Here is a 22,679-nt window from a genome sequence, read left to right as displayed (position 1 = left end):
TTATATCCAGCATCAGAAAACAAACTGTACACTGTTTTCCCATTTTAACAGTTGTACTTTAATGAAGAGAAAAGATCTAACAGTACACTAATGGAATAACATTATGCGTGTAGCTGACAGGGAAATACTTGAGAGAGCAGATAATTGTTTTATAATTGTACTCCTTCAGAAGGGAAGAATCAATAATCACTGAAGTGCAAAGGGAAGACAAATCAATTGAGAGGAAAACTCAAATTGAGTTTGAAAGGAAGATGTTGGAGAGACCTGACTGTGATTTAAACAGGATTTAGTCTGTGATTACAAAACCTTTTCCATCTTTTGAAAATAATGATGTACTTTGTTAGCTGTTTTGGTTTGACTTTCGGAGTTCACTTATTGTTACCTTGATGCAATGAACTCCTTAGTTCTTGGGTGAGAAAAAAAGAGTGTAATTAATCATTTAGGATTCTTTATATAAATAATATTTATCACTGTTTCTTCTCATGTAAAGACACTGAGCACTTTCAGTCCATCATCTCAGGGGAGTAAAGGTGATGAGCATTATATGTGGGAAATTATATGTGGGAAATACCGGACCTCCTTGTGCTGGGTGCACAAGAAAGGGCGTAGCAACCCCATAGGGGTCCTCTGTCTGCTGAGCTGCTGCTGCTCTTTGTTCAGACAGCTGGTAGGGAGCCAGGGATGAGCCATGATGCCCATGTCTCCTGCTTCTCAACAAAAAGCTGTTCTGCAGTTCGTATTGTAAAGACTCACAAGTGAGCAGAGTAAGAAGTACAGAGCACAGTGAGTAAAAAAGTAAGACAACCTCTTTGTTTTTAATGTGTTTATTCCAGAAATAGAAGTCAGACGGTAGCCAGTCAAACCATAAAGTACTTCCCAGAATGATCATGATTGTGGGTTGTTTTATTTTTTTTCCTTCTTCTGTTTAGTAGTGAAAATTACATTTCAATGTCTAGAAAACATGTGGATGACCCAGTAATGACTATTACTTGTTCTGGGTATCAGACAGGGAAGAAAAACCTGTATTTGGCAGGTTGATTTATAAAAAATGTCAGTTGTTTATTGCTGCTTCTGGGGCTGGGTATATTAGTACAAGTTCTAGGCAGATGGACTAGCCAAGTGACAGGGTCATTCAGGCAGGTGATATATTGTCCAGGGTAATATCAAAATTGCGCTTCAAGAAATACTTCCTGGTAGAGAATTGAGTAAGTGCTACTCCACATTCAGCAGTCTTTCAGAAAACTCCCTGCAGCCTGTTTGCATTGCTTATAGCCTGTCTCTGCAGGGTTAGGACTGGGTAGGCAGGTAGTTTTCACAGCTCTGTAAAACCACAGCTTCTCCTTCCTGCTGTCCTGCCCTTTTGCCTTTCTTGAGTGACACCACCCCACCCGCCCACTCCCCCCCCTCACACCCCTTGAGGCACACAACAGTTATGCAGCTGGAAAAGTATTCTGAGGTAAAACAGTATCTGGCTTGCAGGATGGGATTGCTTGGGAACTCCTCAGACTTTATTTTCACAGTCTCATTAGAAGTGAGGGGCTGGTAAATAAGAGGATCTGCTACAGTCCCCACACAAACATTTCAAGACACCCAAACTCACTGTGTAAAGGCTCAGCTTATGTGCCTAATCATGGCACGTGGACAAACCTGATCAACTGGAAAAAAATTACAAAAAAGGGATGTCCTGCCATTATTACTCTATTAGATGACGTCAAAAAGGTGGATGGGGGAGGGGCAGCCTGCAGCCCCTATGGCGTTGGACTGGTGCTCCTGCTGGTACTCACCACCTTGGTTGCTCAGGGACGCGCTTCAGCACTGCTGGTTTTCCCATCCCTGTTGACCACATGTGAGACACCATCACTCAGTGCTCATGATGGCATTACCTGAACCCACTGAGCCCATTTCCACGCATGCTGAGTTGGTTTTTGCAGGTACTTGTTAAAATTGCCCTCTCCCTCCTGCCACCTCTGCATTTTTTATCATTCTCTTCCTGGGCTATTAGATCTACCATGTGCAAACTAAGCCTTTTGAAACACTCAAAGCACCTAGCGCTTAGCTGCTGCTGCCAAACTCAACAACAAAAATAACTCTCCATTTCTGTGTCACTCTGCAATTGTGTAAATACTGTTCTTGCTATCCTGTCACAGCACTGTCCCAAAGATGCAAACTGCGATATTGAAAGCACACAGAATAAAGATTTCCAGGATTTAGCCTCCTGGAAACAAAGGATTTCTTTAATTTAGGGCTAAGTTAGTAAAAGTAGGATGACTAAAATATCATTGCAAATTTGCAAACTCTTCCAGTGTTATTGTAGGCCTTACAGTATTGCTTTTCCCTCTACGTCCAAGTTCCTGGAGTTGTGTGATTTTGTAAACATCTCAGATTTATTACTGGTTTATTTTCTTATAGCTATTTTTAGCCTCTCACAAACTTCTGAGGGAAGTTTGATAGCCACATAAATATGAACAACCTAAAGCATATTTTTAAATGAATCTCAAGTTTTACGGTGGTCACCTACATCACAATTATATTGGTTTGGAGTTGGCAATATTGCCACGATGTTGTCATTGAAACATCGTGTCATTGAAACACGATGTTGTCATTGAAACACCTTTTAATGGAAGCCATTGGGTGTAATCACTCTTAAAAAGGATGAAGAGAGTTACTTTCTGTACATAGGAGAACCTTTTCTGGATGTTTTTTGGTTGCAATGTTCATGTTCTCTGTGGGAATGTATGAAAAGAATGGAGAATAAAAGAGGATGTGGCACAGAGACAGGGTATAGAAAAATTAGAACATCTGGAATAGATGGACTAAAAATACACTGCAGGGATCCTCTGGGGAACAAGAATAAGAGAAAGCACAGAAGCTAGAGGGAAGTTCTGGTCGGCTTACTGAAAGTAAATTCATTTTCTCCAGATGTTTAGTATCAGAAGAGCCTGCCTTTAAAAATACAAGTGAGTCAAAATCTCAACACTAATTTGGAATTGCTTATAATCCATGAACAGGAAGTAAGGATACTTTTTTCTTTTAAAAAAATTACATGATACTGCTTTAGCAATCTTTCTTTTGTTTTAAGTATGAGCTATATATAGAAAGCAGAAAAGGAAAATGTTGGGAGTTTAGAGCTGTACGAAATAAGGGCTAGACAGAAACAGACTGACGGAGAAAGGGAAGCAGTAGATTGCAGCCTGATTTGTAGAGGAATGAACTCAAACAGTAACAAGAAAAATCTACATCTTCTAGGAGCAAGGTAAGGGGAGTGGAAGATAAAACTTAAATATCCCAAAGGAAATGTCCCAAAGTTTTCCTTCTCTTCTAGGAAGAATTAAAAAACCCAGGGGTATATGGGATAATTCAAAGAAGAAGAGCATGTTTGTTGCAAGTTCTTAGCCTCAAGCTTTGCTTTATTATATGTCATATTCATTGGCTGCCAATCATTTGGCTGTCATATATGAGTTATGTTGTTGCTCAATTGATTCCAGCTGGACTGTGATGTCCACTTTAGTGTCAGCAGATGAAGAAGAAACAGGAGACTGGAAAAAGGCTGTCTGGGAGCTAGCATACACTAAACTCAGATGCCAACAAGTGAATGTCATTTGTTAATAAGGAAGTGTGAAAGGAGAGGTGGTTTTGCTTTGCACTGTTGACAGTGTTGTGCTCGGTGTTGTGCAATATTGCAACACAGCATTGAACTGTAGTCTGTGATATCCATCACCCACCTGTGCTGAGTACTCTGCTGTGAGGTGCTTTAATTGCTGTTGTGCTTGTAACAAGTAGGGTCTGGAGATGGGAGTCACACAGTAATAGTCTGCATGAAGCGTTCCTGAGAACAGACTACATTCTGTCCCTTTTGTTTTTGTCAATAATAAGCTGTAAGAGAGCAACCTATGTTACTGAGCCTTCAGCAGTGTGGTCTGAGAATAGGATATTGCCCAGAAAAGTTCACTGCTATTTGCTAAACCTGTAAGGCCCATTGCAGAACACATGATGGATAAGTTCTGTGGAGTAACATGCAGTTGATTTTTTTGACATACATTTGCATCCATAGGAAGAGGCTGCAGACAATCCCACAGACCAACCCCTGGCAGTAAATCAGTGCAAGACTGACAGGAATGGGTGCACAGAAGATTGTTTCTGTTACCAAGTGCAGAATGCACTGAAATACGGCTTTGGAGGAGATCTGGCAATAGCATCTAGCTAGCAGAAATGTTGCTATGTTTAATCAAAATACATGAGAGGACAGAGGTTTTCCTGGGACAAATAAGGATGTATATTGTCTACTACAACATGAATGGCCAATTGAGAGCATACACAAAAATAGCAGCAGTTGTGCAAAAGGTGTTTATTTGTATAGCGTTTAACAACAGATCACTCAAGACTCACTAATCTCATAAAATCTGAATGCAGTGGTAAAATGTTCAGATCAAACCTCTGAAGATAGACCACAGATGATCACCTGGGGTGACTCAAATGTCAGCAAGAGCTGCAGTAGGGAAGCAGAGCCAGGCTTTGCAATGTGCAACCTAGTGCATATCCTGTACTTAGGAAATGGGGCAAAATATTTGGCAGCAAAGGTAGGTGATTTATAGCTGAAGGGCAATTTGAAAACAAGGCATGTTCATCAGATCAGCTAGAAAACAGTAGGAAGCCACTGCTAAGACATCCAAGAAAGGGAAGCCAGGGAAACAGGTACAGGTCAGTATCTGGAAAGGCTGGGCAGCCACGTTACACCCTCAGCAGGAATAAACCTAACGTGGTGATTGCTAAGTTGGGGGCAACCTTCCCAGGAGAGGCAGTGTGCCATGGCCTGACAGAGACGCTGGGCAAGGCCGGTTCAGGGGACAGCTCGCTGTGCAGATGGGCCGGGACAGAGAGCGTGCAGGAGCACCTCTGCGCTCAGCGGTTGAGGGGCATGGGAAGCACTGACAAAATTAATGCACGGGAGAGCGCGAGGTGAGAGGAGGGGTGTTGTGTTGGAGTGGCCAGGGACTCGGTGCCCCATCTGCACTTCTTGTACTGATGCTGGGGCCAGAGTATTAACAGTAAGAAATGTATATCAGAAGATATGAAGGACACACTGTCCTTGAAACAGGGAAGTTGGTTAAAGTTATGAAAAACAGGATGCTGAACAGGGATGTGCTTACCGCAAAAATGCTGAAGTATTGCAAAGTATGCAAAACTTGTTATCCAATCAGAATGTATGTTATGCTTGTGTTTGTCGCGTGAACAGTAGTGATAAGCCAATGAGCTTGCTTGACAAGGCACGTGATTGCATGTACGGAACATTAGGACATTATAAAAAGAGAACATATCACGGAATAAACCGAAGCTTATTTACTCATCATATTGATGTGTCTTGCTTCCCCGTCTTCGGCCGCGGCATACTGGCGTGCTAGAACAAGTGCAAGGATGATACAAAAGAAAGCCAAAAAATAGGGGGTGGGCATGTAGGAATGTTAATTTAGAGCAAAAAGAAATGTGTTAAAATTTAATTAATTGTTAGTTAATATTCATTCATTTGCTCAAAAAGAGAGAAAATCAGTCCAGGCACGATGTCCCCTCATCAGTTCATCATTATAACTGACAGCATTAAAGCACAAAGTTTAAGATGATCATGTATTGAATCCTGAAGAATTTTACACATCAGAAGCAAGTGTTATTTTAAATAATATTTTGGAAATAGCCTAAAAGCAAAGAACCCAAATAGTACCATAAAAGAACACTTCTTCCTTCCTATTGTAGTTCCTCTTTTCTGAGATTACTTGTATGCATTATTTGTCTTATTTTTTTCAATCTCTCACTTATTCATAGACTATTCTTACAGATCTATAGAGACTTTTGAGTGTTCAGAGCTGTGTGCAAATAACACTTTAGGTTATGCAAGCATACACTCGCTTTTCATAACAGTGATACTCATGTATTTACGAAATGTTGAACAAGTTACAAACCAGAATAATTTAGCATCTGAAATTCCTGCTCAAGTTAATTTTATGTACTAAACCAAGTAAACATAGTATTCTGCAAGAGGCGGTATTGTATGCAGATCTCCAGAGTAACTGGTAATATTTCTCTGACCACATGAAGTTTTTATCAGGCAACTGAATTCTTAAATTCAGCTAGCAATTTTTCTGCAAATTATTAAGACTACGATTCTGGTGTGTTCTTTCTACCTGTCCAGGCATCAGTTATTTTTTTGGTATTTAATTTTTTAAACTCCAAAAGAAGTCCTCTGTCTGATTTTGAGTGACAGTAAGATTTTAACTGTGGACTTCATTTGCACTTCTCAGAAAATAAGTTTTCTGTAATTTAGTTTATTTATCCATATAATTTTAAAAACCATTTGTCGGTATTGTGAAACATTGACTTAGACTTCAAATCACTGATATGTAATTAGCACAATAATTTATTCACATATATACTTTTAGATATTATTTGATTTTTATGTGTGTGTGTGATTATGATCTATGAGTGACTTTAACATATTTTCAATTTTCTCAAAGGAATAAATGGATTTTCCATGTTTTGGGCTTTAAGCATCCAGCTGATGTAGCGGTCTGACTTTCACACAGTATTGTGCACTATTCATCTGCCTTGACTTACACCAACAGTCTTGTTTTTTTTTTTTTTATCAGGATTTGCCTATGAACTCTTCTTTTAGATTACTATAAAAAGCGAAATTTAGATTCTAATATAGTATGGAATTTTACATATTTTATTCCCATCTTATATTTAATATTAACAACCAAAATAAATGTACATTAAAATGTAACAATTGTTCCTTATAAAACAACATTTTTAAGCTTTTAAAAATGAAGGTATATTGTGATATTAAAAGAAAGTATTATGAATCAGTTTGGTCTCAGAACTTCTATTCCACAGGAAATTTAACGTGATGACTTTCATTTTTAATGCCTTGCCCATTATTTCCATGTTTGGAGGATTAACTTCAACAGCTTCAGTAAGACACCAACTTAAATTCCCCAGGAGAAATAGTCATCATTATTTCATTTTTTTGCTATTAGACCATTATGTTGATGTATTATAATTTGGACAATTATTTTGAAGCTCAGATATGCGGTAGTGTGACTTTGGGTGTAGGCATTATGGAAGAAAAACTGGTGATTTAATAACGTTAATGAATCATGCCCTTAAATCTCAGACTGAATCTTTTTGGGATTTAAGATGAATTAAGAGAAAATGTTCTTTTCCTTTTATCCATACACTTCCATTTGCTTCCCAAGCCTGGTTCTGGCTGAGACAAGAGAAGCTTCTTGAACTATCCTGTCATGACATACAGTTCTAGTGGAAAGGAAAAGCACTGAGAGGATTGTTTTACAGAAACAATAGTTTCAGATACCATTTTTGTAAACATGCAAACTTGCAAGTTTCTGTGTACATATAATCTTCTGGTCTTCTCCTACTATCAGAAAGTATCTGATTCCATTTTGTAGTCACAGAGTTTGGAAGTTAAAGCATGACTACCTTAATAAAAAGAAAAGAATGAAGTTTAGGAAAATACTAAAGTTGAAAGGTTGTTTACATGTGTCACGTTTGTACAGTATTGACTAAAAAATACTATTTTGGGATATGTCGTTACTTTATATGTATTTATGAATACTTCCTGCAGTGTACCCGCTTTGTGTTTATTAATTTCTATTGAATTTCACTGTTGGATCCAGGAGTCTGGGAGTCCAGATTGTGTCCTGCCAGTTTCAAAGGCAAGTTCAGCCATGGCACTGCCCTCTCCCTCTCTTTTAAATATGTGGCTCATAAAAAAAGACCTAGCGTGCCAGGGGTAGAGTGTGATTATCTCTGAAGTTGTGCTTTAAAAATGGGAATCAAAAGGATTCAGGATTTCTGAGACTTGAGCGATCAATAATGTTGTAAAACTTTTACCAGACATGACGGCACTTTTTGGGAAGACTTTGGTCCTTCCTAAAGTTCTCCCTAAATTGTCTCATCATTTTTGCAACGTTTTATGGTAGATTTCTTTATATGTCTGGTATTTATTGTTTTATTTCACATTCTTTGAGGATGAAAACTGCTTGTGTAAGTATATTAAATCTGGGGAAGATAGGCTTCAGAAGCTGATATTAATTCCTAAAATTGCAGTCAGGTAACTGCCTTTATGCCCTTATATTTGAAATGTTGTAAGCAGTGATATATTTTAGGATTCACATTGCTTGCTCTGCTGCCCTTTTCAGCGCTGTGGGAGTCCCTGCCTTGGCCCTTCTCTGGGCGGATGAGTGGTGGTGAATAACTTCTTTCTTTTCTCTTGTTGCCACTAGAGTACATATCCACATTAATATGAGAAACAGTTCTTTTCACTCAGCTAGTAGGAAAAATCATAAATAAGATTTTTGCCTATTTAGAGACTGGCAGTATCTTCAAGCTGCCTTCTTTATAAATAAAAAAAATAAATATAAAATATATTTTAAAATTATTATAGAAGATAGTAAATTAATTGTTCTTACTAGCTCAGCTCCACTCACGGGGATCTCCAGCTTGAGTTCAGTGATGCTGTCACTTGAGATACTTGGCCCATCAAGAAACCTGAGCTGAAGATCAGTCAATGCTGATGCTTGAAATAATGCTGAAATGGAAATGGAGCTATACTTCAAGCCGACAAAACTCTCGGTCTCTGTGCTTATGTACAGTTCAAGTATTTTTTACCATATGGTCACTCTCAGTTTGGTACTATGACCTAAGGAGAACAGCTTCAGCTAAATTTTGTCAAAGCATCAGACTTCTAGTATTGCATGTTTGTGGCTGACAGCCGTGAGGTGGTTTTTGTTTATTTGTTTTTACTTTGCTTCAGTTAATGAAGATGGAAGCTTAGTCTAATAAGGTACTTTCTGTCATCAATGTAAGTGATGAATGAGATCTCCACCTCTAAAAACACTGAAAATTAGCACTGTATTTTTTATTTCAGGATCCTGAAGTTTGTGGTTCTTGTCTTGTTTTCTTATCACATATTAATCACAACTGGATAATAAAAACACACATTTTGGCAGTGAAGTCACTCCCTCTGTGTGAGAAGTAATACATTAGTAGGCCATTGACCAATTTACAGTATAAAATACATATTGCAGGATTTATAAATAGCAAATAGATTTTGCTTACTGGTTATATGTGCCTTTCCAAGGCTTGCTTAAATCCTCCTTCAGTAAAGTAGCTTTATTAATGCTTTCAGGTTTAACCTGTACATGGCGCACTGTCACATTTATATGTTGTTGTACTGTTCCCTTTGCTCCACAGAAGCTGGCTTTCATCTGTGTGTGCCTTAAATTGGAATAAATGGGACTTCTTTTATAAAACTAACATCAGATTGACTCCATCTAGAAAATAACAGTTTTTAAAGGTCACATAAAATAGGCCATTCTCAGCTCTTTTTTTCTGGATATGTTTGATTAAAAATAGTTTGTTCTGTTTAGTAAATCACTGGTGTTTTCCCTTCAGGGCCAACTAAAGCAGAAGCAGATCTTTGTGTTTGTTATCAGTTTACGGTCGCACATACAGCTAGATTAAATAGTGCTATATACCTTTCCCCACTACTGAATTATCAGTGATTAATTATTTATCATAAAATTAAGCACACACATCAGGAGTCAGTTGAGTGTAAAATGTTACCCCGAGGGCATAGCCAGGCATTGCAATCAATGAACGTTTACATCTACTTCTGCAGAAATATCCAGCATAGAGTGTAGTAACCTTCAAGTCCCAAAGAAATTGGCTTTGGTAGGAGTTGGATCAGAGCCATCATATCCCAAGTGATATTTACAAAGAATGTCTTTTGGAATTACTTTCTGGAATATGAAATAGCTAAACAAAAAGCCATGGTTGCCTTTCATTGTTTAAAGTAGATTGAGATATGGATTCTCAAAAAGAGTCATTGTGCTCTCCTCCTCATTTTATATTATTTTATTTTCTGAGGAGCTTTGTTACAACTACTATCTTAAAAGTGAACATTTAGCTTGGGTAGGAAAATTTGTATCATACAGTTTATAATCTCTGTCTAGTTGGTGCTTTTAAGGATAAACCTATTAATTCTGGACTGGCTCAGAGATTGAACCAAAAAACCCTTGGCATTTTTATAACTGTTACTTTGCCCTGCAGTCTAGCCTGAAGTTCCGTTGTTGCCCTTGGTAAAGCTTTCAGCATGCTTTCCAGAACCTTCATGCACATGCACAGCTCTTTTTGTCTCCCCATGGTGGCTATTTAATATTCCAGATTCCACACAGCTCACTTACTTCATATGAGTGTCATTTCATATTCCCCAAGGCATGATGCAAATCCTAATTTGAAGTTTAAACCCAAACTAGCTTTATGGTACTGAGTACCTTTGTATTTCTGAGGTGTAGAAGATAAGAGGTATCTGGATCAACTCAGCAATGTGAGAATTGAATAAATTTTCTAGGAAGGATTGGATTACTTTTATTTTTTTTTTATTTAGACAGAATTAAATTCTGATAATTTATATAAATCAATTTTTATATAAACTGAATCTAAAAATCAAACTGAACTAAAAGTCATAACTGAACAACATGCAAAAGACATAAGGCAGAAGAGGTAACCTATGCATTCCGTGACAGCAGTTCAACTGGTTTTATGTTCATTTAGTTAAACTATGTGTGCACTGTTAACTTAATATTACAGCCCTCAAATACTATTAAGCAAGTGGGTTGCTAAGACTGGAACCATTTTTCTGTCTCAGGCTCAGAAACCAATTAGCAGGACCAATTTAAAGATACTCTCCATTATAAATGTGAGGAAGGAATAGTCTGCTTCCTACTTCACACATGGGAATAAATAGTGTCATTAATAAAGTGTGAGTGGAAACAGATAAAACATGTGAACTCTAACTTCTTCAGCAATTTCTTATTCTGTGTGTGCAGTATTTTGCCAGAATATTAGAAACTGTTAATCTGTGGTTATATGTCAGCCATTGTCAGAGGCACTGTCAGATCTTTAGGCAAAAATTTAAGGTTTCCAGGGTATTGCAAAAAGTTTGTGAAAATAATATAGCAAGGAATTACCGCTTCTCAGAAGTGAGTTCATAAACTAGATTTATTATTAAACATTATTTTTAATTATATGGAAGCTATGAAAAAAAGCTGTTATAGCCAAGCCCCCCCCCAACAAACATGACAGTGATAAAAAATATCATGCATAATTCTCAAGGGTATTTTAATTTTTTCTCAGTTGCAGTAATCTCATGTCACTCTAGTAATTTTTGTTAAATATGTTGTCCCCAAATTTGAAGTTCTTGCTGGTTAAATTAATATTTAGGTATGAAATTAGGAGTCTGAATAAAGTGGCCACATTTGCAAATGTGTTTTACGGCTGCAACTCCTGTATATTTGCATGACATTTGTGGATGTTAAGTGTTTAATGAGAACCAGGCTATTTATATTTAGCCACCTGAGTAACATGTTTAGGAGCCTACCTTTAGTTGCATGCAAGTGTTTGAATTATTTTTGTTATGAATATTTTCTTGATAAGACATCAATTCAAACAGAGAGATTTGACCATACATCTGTACTGCAAAATCAAGGTAAATTGATTTGTGGTCATCCTATATTTCTTCCTATCCCACTGGAGGACCAGCTGACAGGCAAGCCACCATTTGCTGGTATGAGTGGCATTAGCTTTCTGTTCTTAAGTTTCTCTCTTAACAAACTACAATCCACATATCTTTTTGGAGTTTTAATAAGGTTTAATTCATTAATACAGGAACTGTACTTTGTGATTACAAAATGAAATTGCTATAAAAATATGACTTCTCTTACTGCTCTTATTTCAATGTATCATTATCAGTTCCTGAATGGAAGAACATAAAATATTAAACACACAATGTATGACTTCAGTCCCCATGGTAATTTGGCTATTCATTTTAAAAAAGCAGCACACACCTATCATTCCCCCCACACCTTCAAAGTGTAAATACGTCAGTACACTACCATGCACAAATATTATTGTTCATTTACAATGTATGCTTTGTGTATTTAAAAGGTTTTTTCCAACCAAGCACACATTTCAATTGTAAGTTCCTTTTAGGAGAAAACTCAGCTTTTATTTGCTGGAGTGAGAATATGCATGTATTTTTAACACTTTTTTCAACATTTGGTTAAGATTTTTCTTATGAAGTAAATTTCTTTAATACAGAGTTATCACAGTTATTAAATAGGCTACACAAATATTAGAAGATACAAGCAAAATATGTTACTGTTCTTTCAGTGCACGACCAGTTCTACAGAAGCACATTAGTAACGAAGAGGCTTTGAAGAAAATAGTTACACAGTCATACCACTGTGACATGGTAGAATAGTCCTTTCAGAGCCCAAACACAATGGCAGACCTCTTTGGTTCGGCAAAACCTTTTAGTTTGAACTCACTGCTCCAGCTGTTTGGTTTGAATCTTAGTCTTCCTGTGTAATATCCATTTCTGTGTCCTGGTTCTACTTGTCTGGCTTATCTGGGAAGCCTTTCTGAGCCGTCACACAGTCCCATAGGGTAGGCAGGGAGCCATGCATCCAGAAGAGCTAGGCAAGATTTTGGAAATGCTAGAATAAATACCTTGATTTGTACCACTACAAAATGCTCTAAAATCTTGGAAATCCCATATCAAGATATGAGCTTTACAGACCATCTCTGTAATCTGAATTAATGCCCAAAAATGGTCTCCATCCACGTGAAAGAGCCATAGAATTGACATTTTTTTGCATCTATGATCATAGGATATATACACAATCTGTCACGGTGCCTAAGCCCATAGTTGCAGAGGCAGAATAAAGATTCAGGAGCCTTGGATATATGTGAGTGTTCTTTTTTAGATCTTCCTGTGTTTTTATCACATACACCTAGGTGCATGTTTTCATAAAACTTCCAAGTATAGAAATAAGATATTTGGGCTCAGTTTGGCTCTGATTGTCATATTTGTGACACATTTAAAAAAAAAAAAAAAAAAAAAAACAAACAATCAGTATCCAATACAGTGAATTATTCTGAAAATCTGTTCTCTTACAGAAAAGCCTAATAGGAAGCTTGAGGCAGTATGAAAACAGTGTGGGTGGGAACTTTGATTTTTTTCTGGCCCTAGTGTAGACATGTGATAACTTGCTCTTCTGGAGCAACAGAAAATTCCTGGAGAGGTTGTGATCTCTGTGTAAAATATGTACTGTTTCTGTCTGATGTTCTGCACTTGTCCAGACAAATATTCTAGGGGAGATCCTGCTTTCTCTGAAAAAAACCCCGCAACTTTTCATGTGATCAGGAATTCATCTGCACTTTGCAGTTCTAGTATAATAACCATGTGGATAAAGTATAACCTGAAAGAGTGTTAGTGTTCCAAAACAGTACTAATCCTTGCTATTTTTTCCAGTTCTTTAAAATAAAATTATTTCAGTTCACACATCTACTCTATCGTGCTACTGAAACTGTAGCTATTGAAATAGCTGTAGTGTAAATAAATTTCTCAACAAGACAAATGTGTAGTTTTTCTGTTTATTTCCCTTTACAGTATCTCCTAAATATCAGTGTCATCTTCTCAATTTTGACAGGAGCTAGATGGTATTTGGATAAGACATGACATTTTGAATAATGTTACAAGTATCTGTTTCCAGTGTCTATCAAATTGGGATTTGGAATATATTGTCTTAAAATGCCCTAGATGGAGAAAATGTTTTGCTCATAAACTTAATGTCTGAGGTATGTTTCTACTATGGCAGTTTTGAGTTTTGGTACTCAAAACATATACCATCCTTTTCAAATAAGGACGAACTCCCACTGACAGAAAATTGTATTGAAAGACACCATAACACACTCACCATGTTTGCACTTGAACTGATTTACAGTGTGGGTACTTAATCTCTGCTTTTAGGTTAGATACGTAAAAGTTAGGATACAAGCATTCCTTCTTTCATATGTGAATTTTTTAATTTACAAATGCAAAATGTCGTGTGACGGTATGTCTGTATACCTCTAGCAATGTGATGTTTTCAGTACCAAATCCTCTGATTTCTATGTCTATCTGTACAATTAAATAATATCTTCTACTTAAAATTCCGTGAAATACCAACTGGACATTCTTCATCTTTTAAACTGAACTGCTGCATAGTGATAATTATATATATTAAAATGTAACATATTTGTCTTCAGCTGATTGAATTGTGTAATAGATGAAGAATATGCCTGTATTTGTAGTTTGGAAGTGCTTTAAAACCAACTGCGCTGAAAAGTGCTAAATACTGTGTTTTTCTCCATACTATTTGGCAGCTGACTTCTGCTGTTCATGCTGTCCAACATATTTGCCCATGACATGCCTGAAAATGTTTATGTTGTTTTTAAAAGTATGTGTGTGATTTGATGTAAGACACTTTTCAAATGCAAACATTTTTTCTCTAAGAATATATCAAAATCCAAATGTTCATGTTAGTTTGATATAAACTTAGCTACTACAGATGTAATAGCTGCAGGATCCTCAGTATTTTTGGAAACTTCTAGTGATTAAGAGCAATGAATAACCTTTTTGCCATTTTGCTTGGTGAACTGTTATGTGCAAATTGGATTAATAGTATAGCAATAGAAGTCCAAAAATACGTAAAAATATTTATGTCGTAATATTGTTGCTTTTAAGAAGGTGAGAAATAAAAAGGTGAATCTGTTCTGAATTGGACATTGAATTTGTATCTCCCACAACTTGGTGAGTATTTAGACACCAAGTTCACAGGCAAGTAATGGTCTTGCTACCCTTATCAGGCTTTTTTAATTTGTGAGACTTGCTTCAATTGAAAGGAGTTGTAGGCTTTAAGAAAACAGTTTAGTTCATGACTTCTTATCCAAAATACGCCTTTTTCAGCAGTTTATATAACACTGGCATGCAGCCAAGAGTCAGGTGTGTCAGCACAGCTCTCTGCCCAAATTAATGTGCCCAAATTAGTGGTCCTTGCTGAGAGATCTCAGCTTTTTTAAAAGTTCAGGATGATACTTCTTTCCCTTTAACCCACCTCATAAGAACTAATTATTTGCATTTCTGATTTGCATCATGTTCACCACCTGTAATTTTTACCCACAGATTTTCCACATGACATATGATCTGGCCAGTGCTGTGGTAAGAATCTTTAATCTGATTGGAATGATGCTGCTGCTGTGCCACTGGGATGGTTGTCTGCAGTTTTTAGTACCATTACTCCAGGATTTCCCACCAGATTGCTGGGTGTCGCTAAACGGTATGGTTGTAAGTATTGTTCGTTTTTCATTGTGCTTTCTAAACGTTATCTTTCTAAAGAGTTAGCTTCAGACTTAAGTGTAAAAATACATGCCTAGTAATACACTGCCCTGCAATTCATTCAAGGTTACTTTGAGGTTTTGTTGTCTGGCTTGCTAATGAACTAAAGTTTGTTATGTAGCCCTGACCACTGATAAAAAGATATTGACTCATTGTCGGTAAATAAGCCAGAAAATGCTTCTAGTTTTAAGGCAATTTTAATTTATTAATGCTCATTCCCTCAAAGAAGCTGCCAAAAGAAATTTGGAAACACTCAGATCACCAGCGCTTTCCATTTAGGCTGTAGTTTCAGAATGCTCCTGAAGGGATATTACTGGTGTTTGTTTCATCTAATGTTGTCTTCAGTTTGTTTTTTAAATAAATTCTGGGTCATCTCATGATCTCTTTACAAAGTTGTTCCCAATTTAACAGTTGATATATTTTTTTTTCTAAGTAAAATCAGAGTAATGATACTATGATACTTCACTGATCCTTTTGTGTGTGAGAACAGTCTGTGCAAGGATGGAATGTGGCTGTGCCTTATTTATAAGGAAGAGTAATGATGTTCTGCTTTCTTGACATGTGCCTTAAAGATCAACGACTGTGTAAAATTAAGTAGTTTTTATCGAGTCAAATAATGAGGTAATACATAGAACATTTTCATAGGAAATACACTGAAAAAGTTGTTGAAATGTGCCTATACCAAAAAGAAAAGCCCCCAAGCAACTCTGTCATTGGCCCTCTGAAAACATGTGTCTCTTCCGTTTTTACAATGTTAGAATCCATAAAACCGCATCTTTATTGTAGGTAGGCATTTTGCACAGTCCTAAATATTTCTGTTGTCGAAACATAACAGTATTTGTTCCTTCAGGAACATGATACTGCACATTAATGTGGGAGCTCGTTGACTAAGATTGTCAGTCATACAGACAAATATTTACAGTCATCAGGCAACATATTTAATTATAAGCAGTATGTTTGCTGACAAGTCATTGTGCATCATTCCGAAAAAAAATAGTGACATATCTTCAAAAATTGGGTTGCTACAAATAAAAGTAGGTCACCAGGATGCTGACTGGCACGTCTTTGTATTCTGCTGCATTCTCGATTCTTCTTTGTAACGTCTTCCATTCACATTTACAAATGGTACATTTTCTACCAGCTTGTTAAAGGTCTGGATGGAAACCACACTAGTGAGTGAAAGGAAGCCTTGGGTTACACTTAATTGAGTATTTAACTTTTTAAGAACACTGAACTAATAAATTCTTTCTCTTCCATAAGAAGAGCTACATTTAATCTAAGAAGGCTGTGCACAGTGTGCACATGCTCAGGGAAATCCTTCTTTCTGCCTGCCCACAGTCAGGTTTTTTTATGGAAACAATATTATCTCCTTACTGGTCACATAATCTTGGACGATCCTTTTGAAAGTTGCACATTTTTTTATTTTTTTTTTTTTTTGGCAACTGAATCTGTTGCTGTTGAATTAATGTTATGGGAAGCAAGATTATGTTCAGAGCATCGGCAGACTTTTAGTGCTATGGCAAGAGAGAGTTGTGGACTGCCAGCCTGGAATCAGTAACATATTTAAGGCTGTTGTTGTGGCAAAGAACTAGACCTTTCTTCTGACCTTGCCATGATGTTACGAGACATTTCCTCATTGCTTTCCAGTCTCTGGAAGTGAGTTCTTTAGCACTGAATACAAACAGAGAAGCCATCATGGAATATCAGTCCTCTGAAATGATAGAGGGAACACAAGGATGATGGTGATAATGGTTATATGCTTTGCTGGTGTATTCAGAGTCTGACTGCTGACTTTAGAATTTGTAAGGGCTTCATGTTCCTCATACTGCAAGAGCTTTGGAAAGAGGGCTACCCTACTCTTGCAGTATACTGTAGCATAAAACGATTGAATCTACTCTGAATTTTAAAATTGTTGTTACTGAAATAACTGCACCTAATATTGGGGTTTGGACTCGAATGCTGTTGAGACAGAAAGTCAGATAAGAATCTTATTACTTCTTCTGCCCTTAACTTCTTAGTGAACTGGTAGTGATGGCCATGGCAAAAGGCCAACACTGTCAGAAAGAGGAGGTCTTTCCCTAGCTCCAGCTAATGCAACTTTCTGTTAACGTATTCCCTTCTACTCAGATTTTAATCATAGATTTTAGTAGATTAGTAGGTGAAGATAACTAATTGCACCTGCATATATTTAGAGTTTTGGTCAAATTTCCAAGTCAAATAATTCTGAAATACAATTGCTCTAATAAAGGCAAATTGCCCCTCTCTGAATTTAATTTTTTTTTTTTTTTGAGAAGATGAGCGTTTGTGTGAACATTTCCTGTGTTTCAGACTGTGGCTTCAATGTACATTCATCAAAATGACATTGTTACAAGGGCTAACCTGAGGCTAATACACCAATTTTGCTTCAAAGTAAAATTTTAACACTTATTCATGTAAACATTGTCTTGAAGACTTATTCAAGGCAATATGTGCTTCACCAGAAAAAGTTTAGTTTTCCAATATGCAAGTCAGTTGCAAGCCAGAGTATTTGCAGATAACCTGATGCTAAAGGAAGTAAGGATACCATGAGGATGACATGCTGTCTCCTCAGTTGACACAGCCCAGCATACTCTTTCAGCCCATAGTTCCTTTCTGTCTTACACATTAGTTGCTTCAGGCTGCAGTGTTAGAACTTCTTCTAAAAACCTTCTCCTGAAAGCTGTTTCATCTGTACAGGCTGATAGTGAAAGTATTAAAATTCCGCAGGCATGCTCATGGTTTTACTTTATAAATACTGCTAAGAAAAAGAATGTAGGTTAAATTTAGTGTCACAAAGGAATAAGGTAAAGAAACCAAGCTGCAGTTTGCTTACTGCCTCTCTGAATAACGTGACTCAATCCAATTAAAGCAAATACGTTTGATTTTCGCCCTTGAAAGGATGATAAAGATGTCATAGTAGACTATGAAATGAAATGGAAATCCTTCCTTGTAAAAGTAAATAAGATCACCACTGGTTAATGCTGCATCAACCTACAGCCTCATCAGTTCAACAAAAATGTTCAGATCACATTGGGATATTATCTTCAATACTAATTATGAACCCATATTGTATCTGTACACTCAGGTTGTCTTCCTTGGCCAGTTCCTAACACTGGCCTTCATGTTGATATGAAGTGAAAGCCAGAGGTGGCATCTTCCTTTAATTTTTCTAAATGTGATTCCACTTGCCCACTTCTGTATCTTTACTGCCATTTGATTGTCCTGTCTTTACTAATGCCGAGTTACTACTGACAGGCAGGATCTTGTGCTCTTCCAGAATCTCAATGCACTTCTCTAAAAATAAGAAAACCAGTAAATAAAATAGAAAAGTAAGCAGCATCTGTTTTTTTTTTCTGCTCACTTTAAGTCATATTTCAACCAATCCATTACAGACAAAATAATAATTACTTCTGTGAGGGTATATGGCTCTCTGATGCTGTTCTTAGGTTTTTTTAACCCCAGGATTGTGAATTTCATTCCTAAAAAAGGTCTTTTCTGAAGAAATTTCACAGTCCTTCCTAATGATGCTGCCTAATTTCTCCTTGGCTCAGAAAGCTTGTTATCCGCAGCTTCTTGTGTGATTTATCCCCAGCTTTCTGATCTGCATTGCTTCAGACTAGTGTAGTAATGACTCATAGGCCAAACTTCTTTATCATACCTCAGAGCTTGAGCCAATAGTTCTTTAGAGAATTAGGAGTAAAACTTGCAGCTAAAACCAGCAGAAGCACAAGAGCAGGAGAGCACAGTGATCCTCTCCTATAGTCAGTCTGTGCAAAACAAGATTCTACATTTTGCATTCAGTTTCAGATACAGTGAATTACAAAAACCTAGTGTGTAAGTCCCAGCTGACGAATGGTTATAGCCAGGTCTTACATGGGGCAGAGTTTCTAGGCAAGTAGAGATGAGAGATGACATTTTTGCCACTGATGCCATCTGATCATATAAGCATGACTCCTGCAATAAAGCATCCCTTGCAGTAGATGATTAGTTTCAGATGTATTGGAAGTTTGCTCTGGCTTTTCATATCAACTGTGGCAAAGACTGAAAGGTTTAGTCCTTGAAGTAACAGTATCTGAAGATCCCCAACCTGTATTTTCATGTATTAGCAATAATTGGTTGTGTGGTTAGGAAACTATACAGACCTCTAAGCAAGGTATTTGCCTGGTATTTCCAGATTTTTCACGTGTAACGTTCCCTTAGTGAGATAAAAATCTAGAGAAGTATAAAATACAACTTGAAGGGTGAGTTTTTTAAAAGCCCAAGTTAATTGTAAAGCTTTAGGAAAGCTCTTGCTTTACTAGCATTTCTCATGGCAGTCAGCCGATGTTTGCTCAGCAAGAACTCTTCAGGTACTCTGGTTTCTTTGTTTTGGCTTTTCCTTACTGTCCTTGCAGTTGCATTGTTTGCAACTCTTGGGGGGTTTTAGATTTCAGATTTGGTGAAGTGGGATTTTGCATTATATTAACTCCCCTTTGTGTCACATCATTTCCTCAGGGGCAAAGGATCTTCATCTCTAACAATATCAGCATGGCTAGGTAAAGGACTTGGGAATTTCTGCTGTCGTCTGAAAGTCCTTTTCTTTATAAAATGAATTACTTAAATTAATACTTGATAGGGAAATTGAGAAATCCAGGAGATGGTGAGGATTTATAATGCTATAAGAACTATGCTAACATGTATATAGTATGCACAAAAACTATTCAGTAATAACACACAAAACTTTAATTCTCAACATTTCTTAGTAATGAACACCATTTTCAATTACACAATCTCATGTTTTTTGTTTTGTTTTTTTTTTTTTTTTCAATAAGATCTCTGTTTTACTCAGTGGAGATCAAGGAATGCATTATAGTATAGAAAAAAGCTAAGATAAAACCTATGTGGTCTACCTAAAGCCTCAGCAGTTGTTGTAAATTGTATTGGTGTTCAGTGCTACAGGGAAAGTAAGTTAGGACACCTGTGTTTGTGATTGTAGCACTGTATTACTGATGTGATAATAGGTGCTAAAAGCGATGACTTCTGTAATGAATTATTTGGCTGCCTTGATGCTTCTGTTTCTTTCAGATAGAAAGTGGGTCTTCCTTATATGGGATAAGAATAATGAAACAGACAAAGCATGCAAAAGCAAATTGATATATCTAATAGGTACTAACTTATTTCCACACTTTGTTATTGTAAAAGCTAGTAGAAAAATATCAAGATATGAATGCAAGGAGGGACTTGCCTATTTATCATCAAAATTTAATTTTCACGTTTTTCCCTCAAAAGTCAACCCAGCTCATAAATGCTTATACTGCAGTATATTGTGAAAGGATTTCTGGTAACTGTAAATTACAAAATAGTTTATGTAAGCCTTAAACTTGATATAATACAAGAAACTGCATATAATATGGTTAAGTCTAAGGTAGTGTTTGCTAGACATTATTGGGAAATATAATAGACATGCCTTAAGCATGCCCTAAGCCATTTCTTTAATAAAAATGTGAACTGAAGTAGAACCGTAAGCTGGACCTGTCATATTTTAGAACCTTGTTCCCTCATTTGCGTTAGAATTAATATTCAGGAGAAGTCATAGCACCTCATGGCAAAATGTAGCTTCTCTGTTGTAGAAGAGAGTGTTCCCTTTGTTCTGGGGTAGCTGGATCGATCAGTCTACTTTGCTCTGTATCTAGAAATTTAACAATAAGTGTTTATCTGCATGTTGAAATGGGATATCAGTGTGGAACAATTATTCTGAAGTAACTTTCCATGGGTGGCCTTTTCTCCTGTAATTGAAATATCAAAAAACTGAACCCTTAGAATATTTATGCCAGAGCAGGTTTCCCTGAATAAATCCAGATGTCGATACATTCAAATTAATACCATTCATATACAGCTGTTCTTCAGCAAGTCTTTCTCTTTTCCATTGCAAACATATAATAATATGCACAATGTAATTCTTGATATGTATGCTTTAAGACTGTATAAAAACAGCTGGCTTTGCACAAGCTGCATATTATTTCCAAGGGGTCATTGTCAACCGTATCGCAATCGGGATTTCTCAGGAGCATTGATTTTATTGCTTTTAACTGAGGGGCTTTGCCGTATCAAATTCGAACTTTCTACACATGGCTATTCAGCACCTGACTCATCCTAATACTTACAGTGCACACGAAGAGAAGTCTGCATTGATATTCAGTTAGAAATAAAAATTGGCCACCTAAAATTGTGCATTTAGAATGCCTACACTTCACATTAGAAAAAATCAAAGCAAGATACTTTGTTCAGGTCATGTAATTCTGAGCTGAGGCACTTTAATACATCAGACACTTGAGATATTTTTGTTTCAATTGGCCTGTGTCCACCAGACCTCTATCAGTAGTCTACAGGATCTATAATTGAGATTCCAAGAATCCCAGAGGGAGGCAAGAGGATATCATAACAATGTTTTCAAATCTGGTTATTTCTGAACTTCTCCTTCCATGGTGTTGTGGTTTGAGCCTACTCAGCAGCTAAACGCCACACAGCCGCTCACCAGCCCTCCCCCCACTTGGGAATGGGGAGGGAATCGGAGGGGCAAAGGGAGACTCGCGGGTTGAGATAAAAACAGTTCAATAACAGTAACAGAATAATACGCAGACAGCAGTATCAGCAGGTAACGTACAATACAGCTGCTCACCCCCCCACCAACTGACACCCGCCTGCTCCCAGCTGGCGATCCCCAACACAAAGGCCCCACAGCCACACTCCCGGAAGTGCCTTTCTATAGTGAGCACAATGTCACATGACATGGAATATCAGCCAATCGGGGCCCAGCCCTCCAGCTGTGCTCCCCCCGCCCCCGCACACAGGTGAGGGCACTGGGACCTGGGGAGCCCCTGGGGTCTCAGGGTGCTGCAGCACTCCTACCCCTGCCAGACCAACAGGGACTCTAGTCCAGCCCCAACCAGGACACATGGAAATTAATTTTAATATTTCATATTATCACTTTAATTCAGAGTACAGCTAGAAGCTAAACAAGGAGAATTCCCTGTAGAACTGGAAGTTTCAATTTGCATCCAGTTCTGGTTACTAAAATATTAGAAAAGCAGGAAATACATGGCATTACTGTTTTCTTTCATTGTTTTTAATTTTCTGATTTTCCTTAATGTCTGACCTGGTTTTGCTCATACTTCTTATACATATAAACCAGGGATGTACACAATTCATTTCCATTTAGGCTGCATGTATTTTGCCTGTTTTAAAAGAGTAGGATAATTTTCTTTTATATTACTCCATTCCCTCCCCTTTCCTGCTCATACTGTTTTCTGCACATATGCTCATTTGAGCAGACTCAACCTGAAGTAAATCAAATAGAGGTATAAAACTTTCAGAAAATAATGTGATTTAATAG

General features: G+C 37.2%; 1 protein-coding gene across 2 annotated transcripts in view; it reads left to right on the top strand.

The window, feature by feature from the left end:
- Nucleotides 1-22,679, top strand: part of HCN1 (hyperpolarization activated cyclic nucleotide gated potassium channel 1) — a 191,794-nt gene that overhangs the window by 81,260 nt on the left and 87,855 nt on the right. For both annotated transcript variants that reach the window (XM_032987513.2, XM_032987512.2), the window contains exon 3: nucleotides 15,077-15,238. In XM_032987513.2, the coding sequence (XP_032843404.1) occupies nucleotides 15,077-15,238 (162 nt within the window). The remainder of the gene's footprint in view (nucleotides 1-15,076; nucleotides 15,239-22,679) is intronic.

Source organism: Tyto alba, unplaced genomic scaffold, assembly GCF_018691265.1.
Source record: "Tyto alba isolate M040663 unplaced genomic scaffold, T.alba_DEE_v4.0 Super-Scaffold_42, whole genome shotgun sequence".
Taxonomy (NCBI): domain Eukaryota; kingdom Metazoa; phylum Chordata; class Aves; order Strigiformes; family Tytonidae; genus Tyto; species Tyto alba.
Note: the sequence above shows the minus strand (reverse complement) of the source record. Positions and strands in the feature narration are given on the sequence as shown.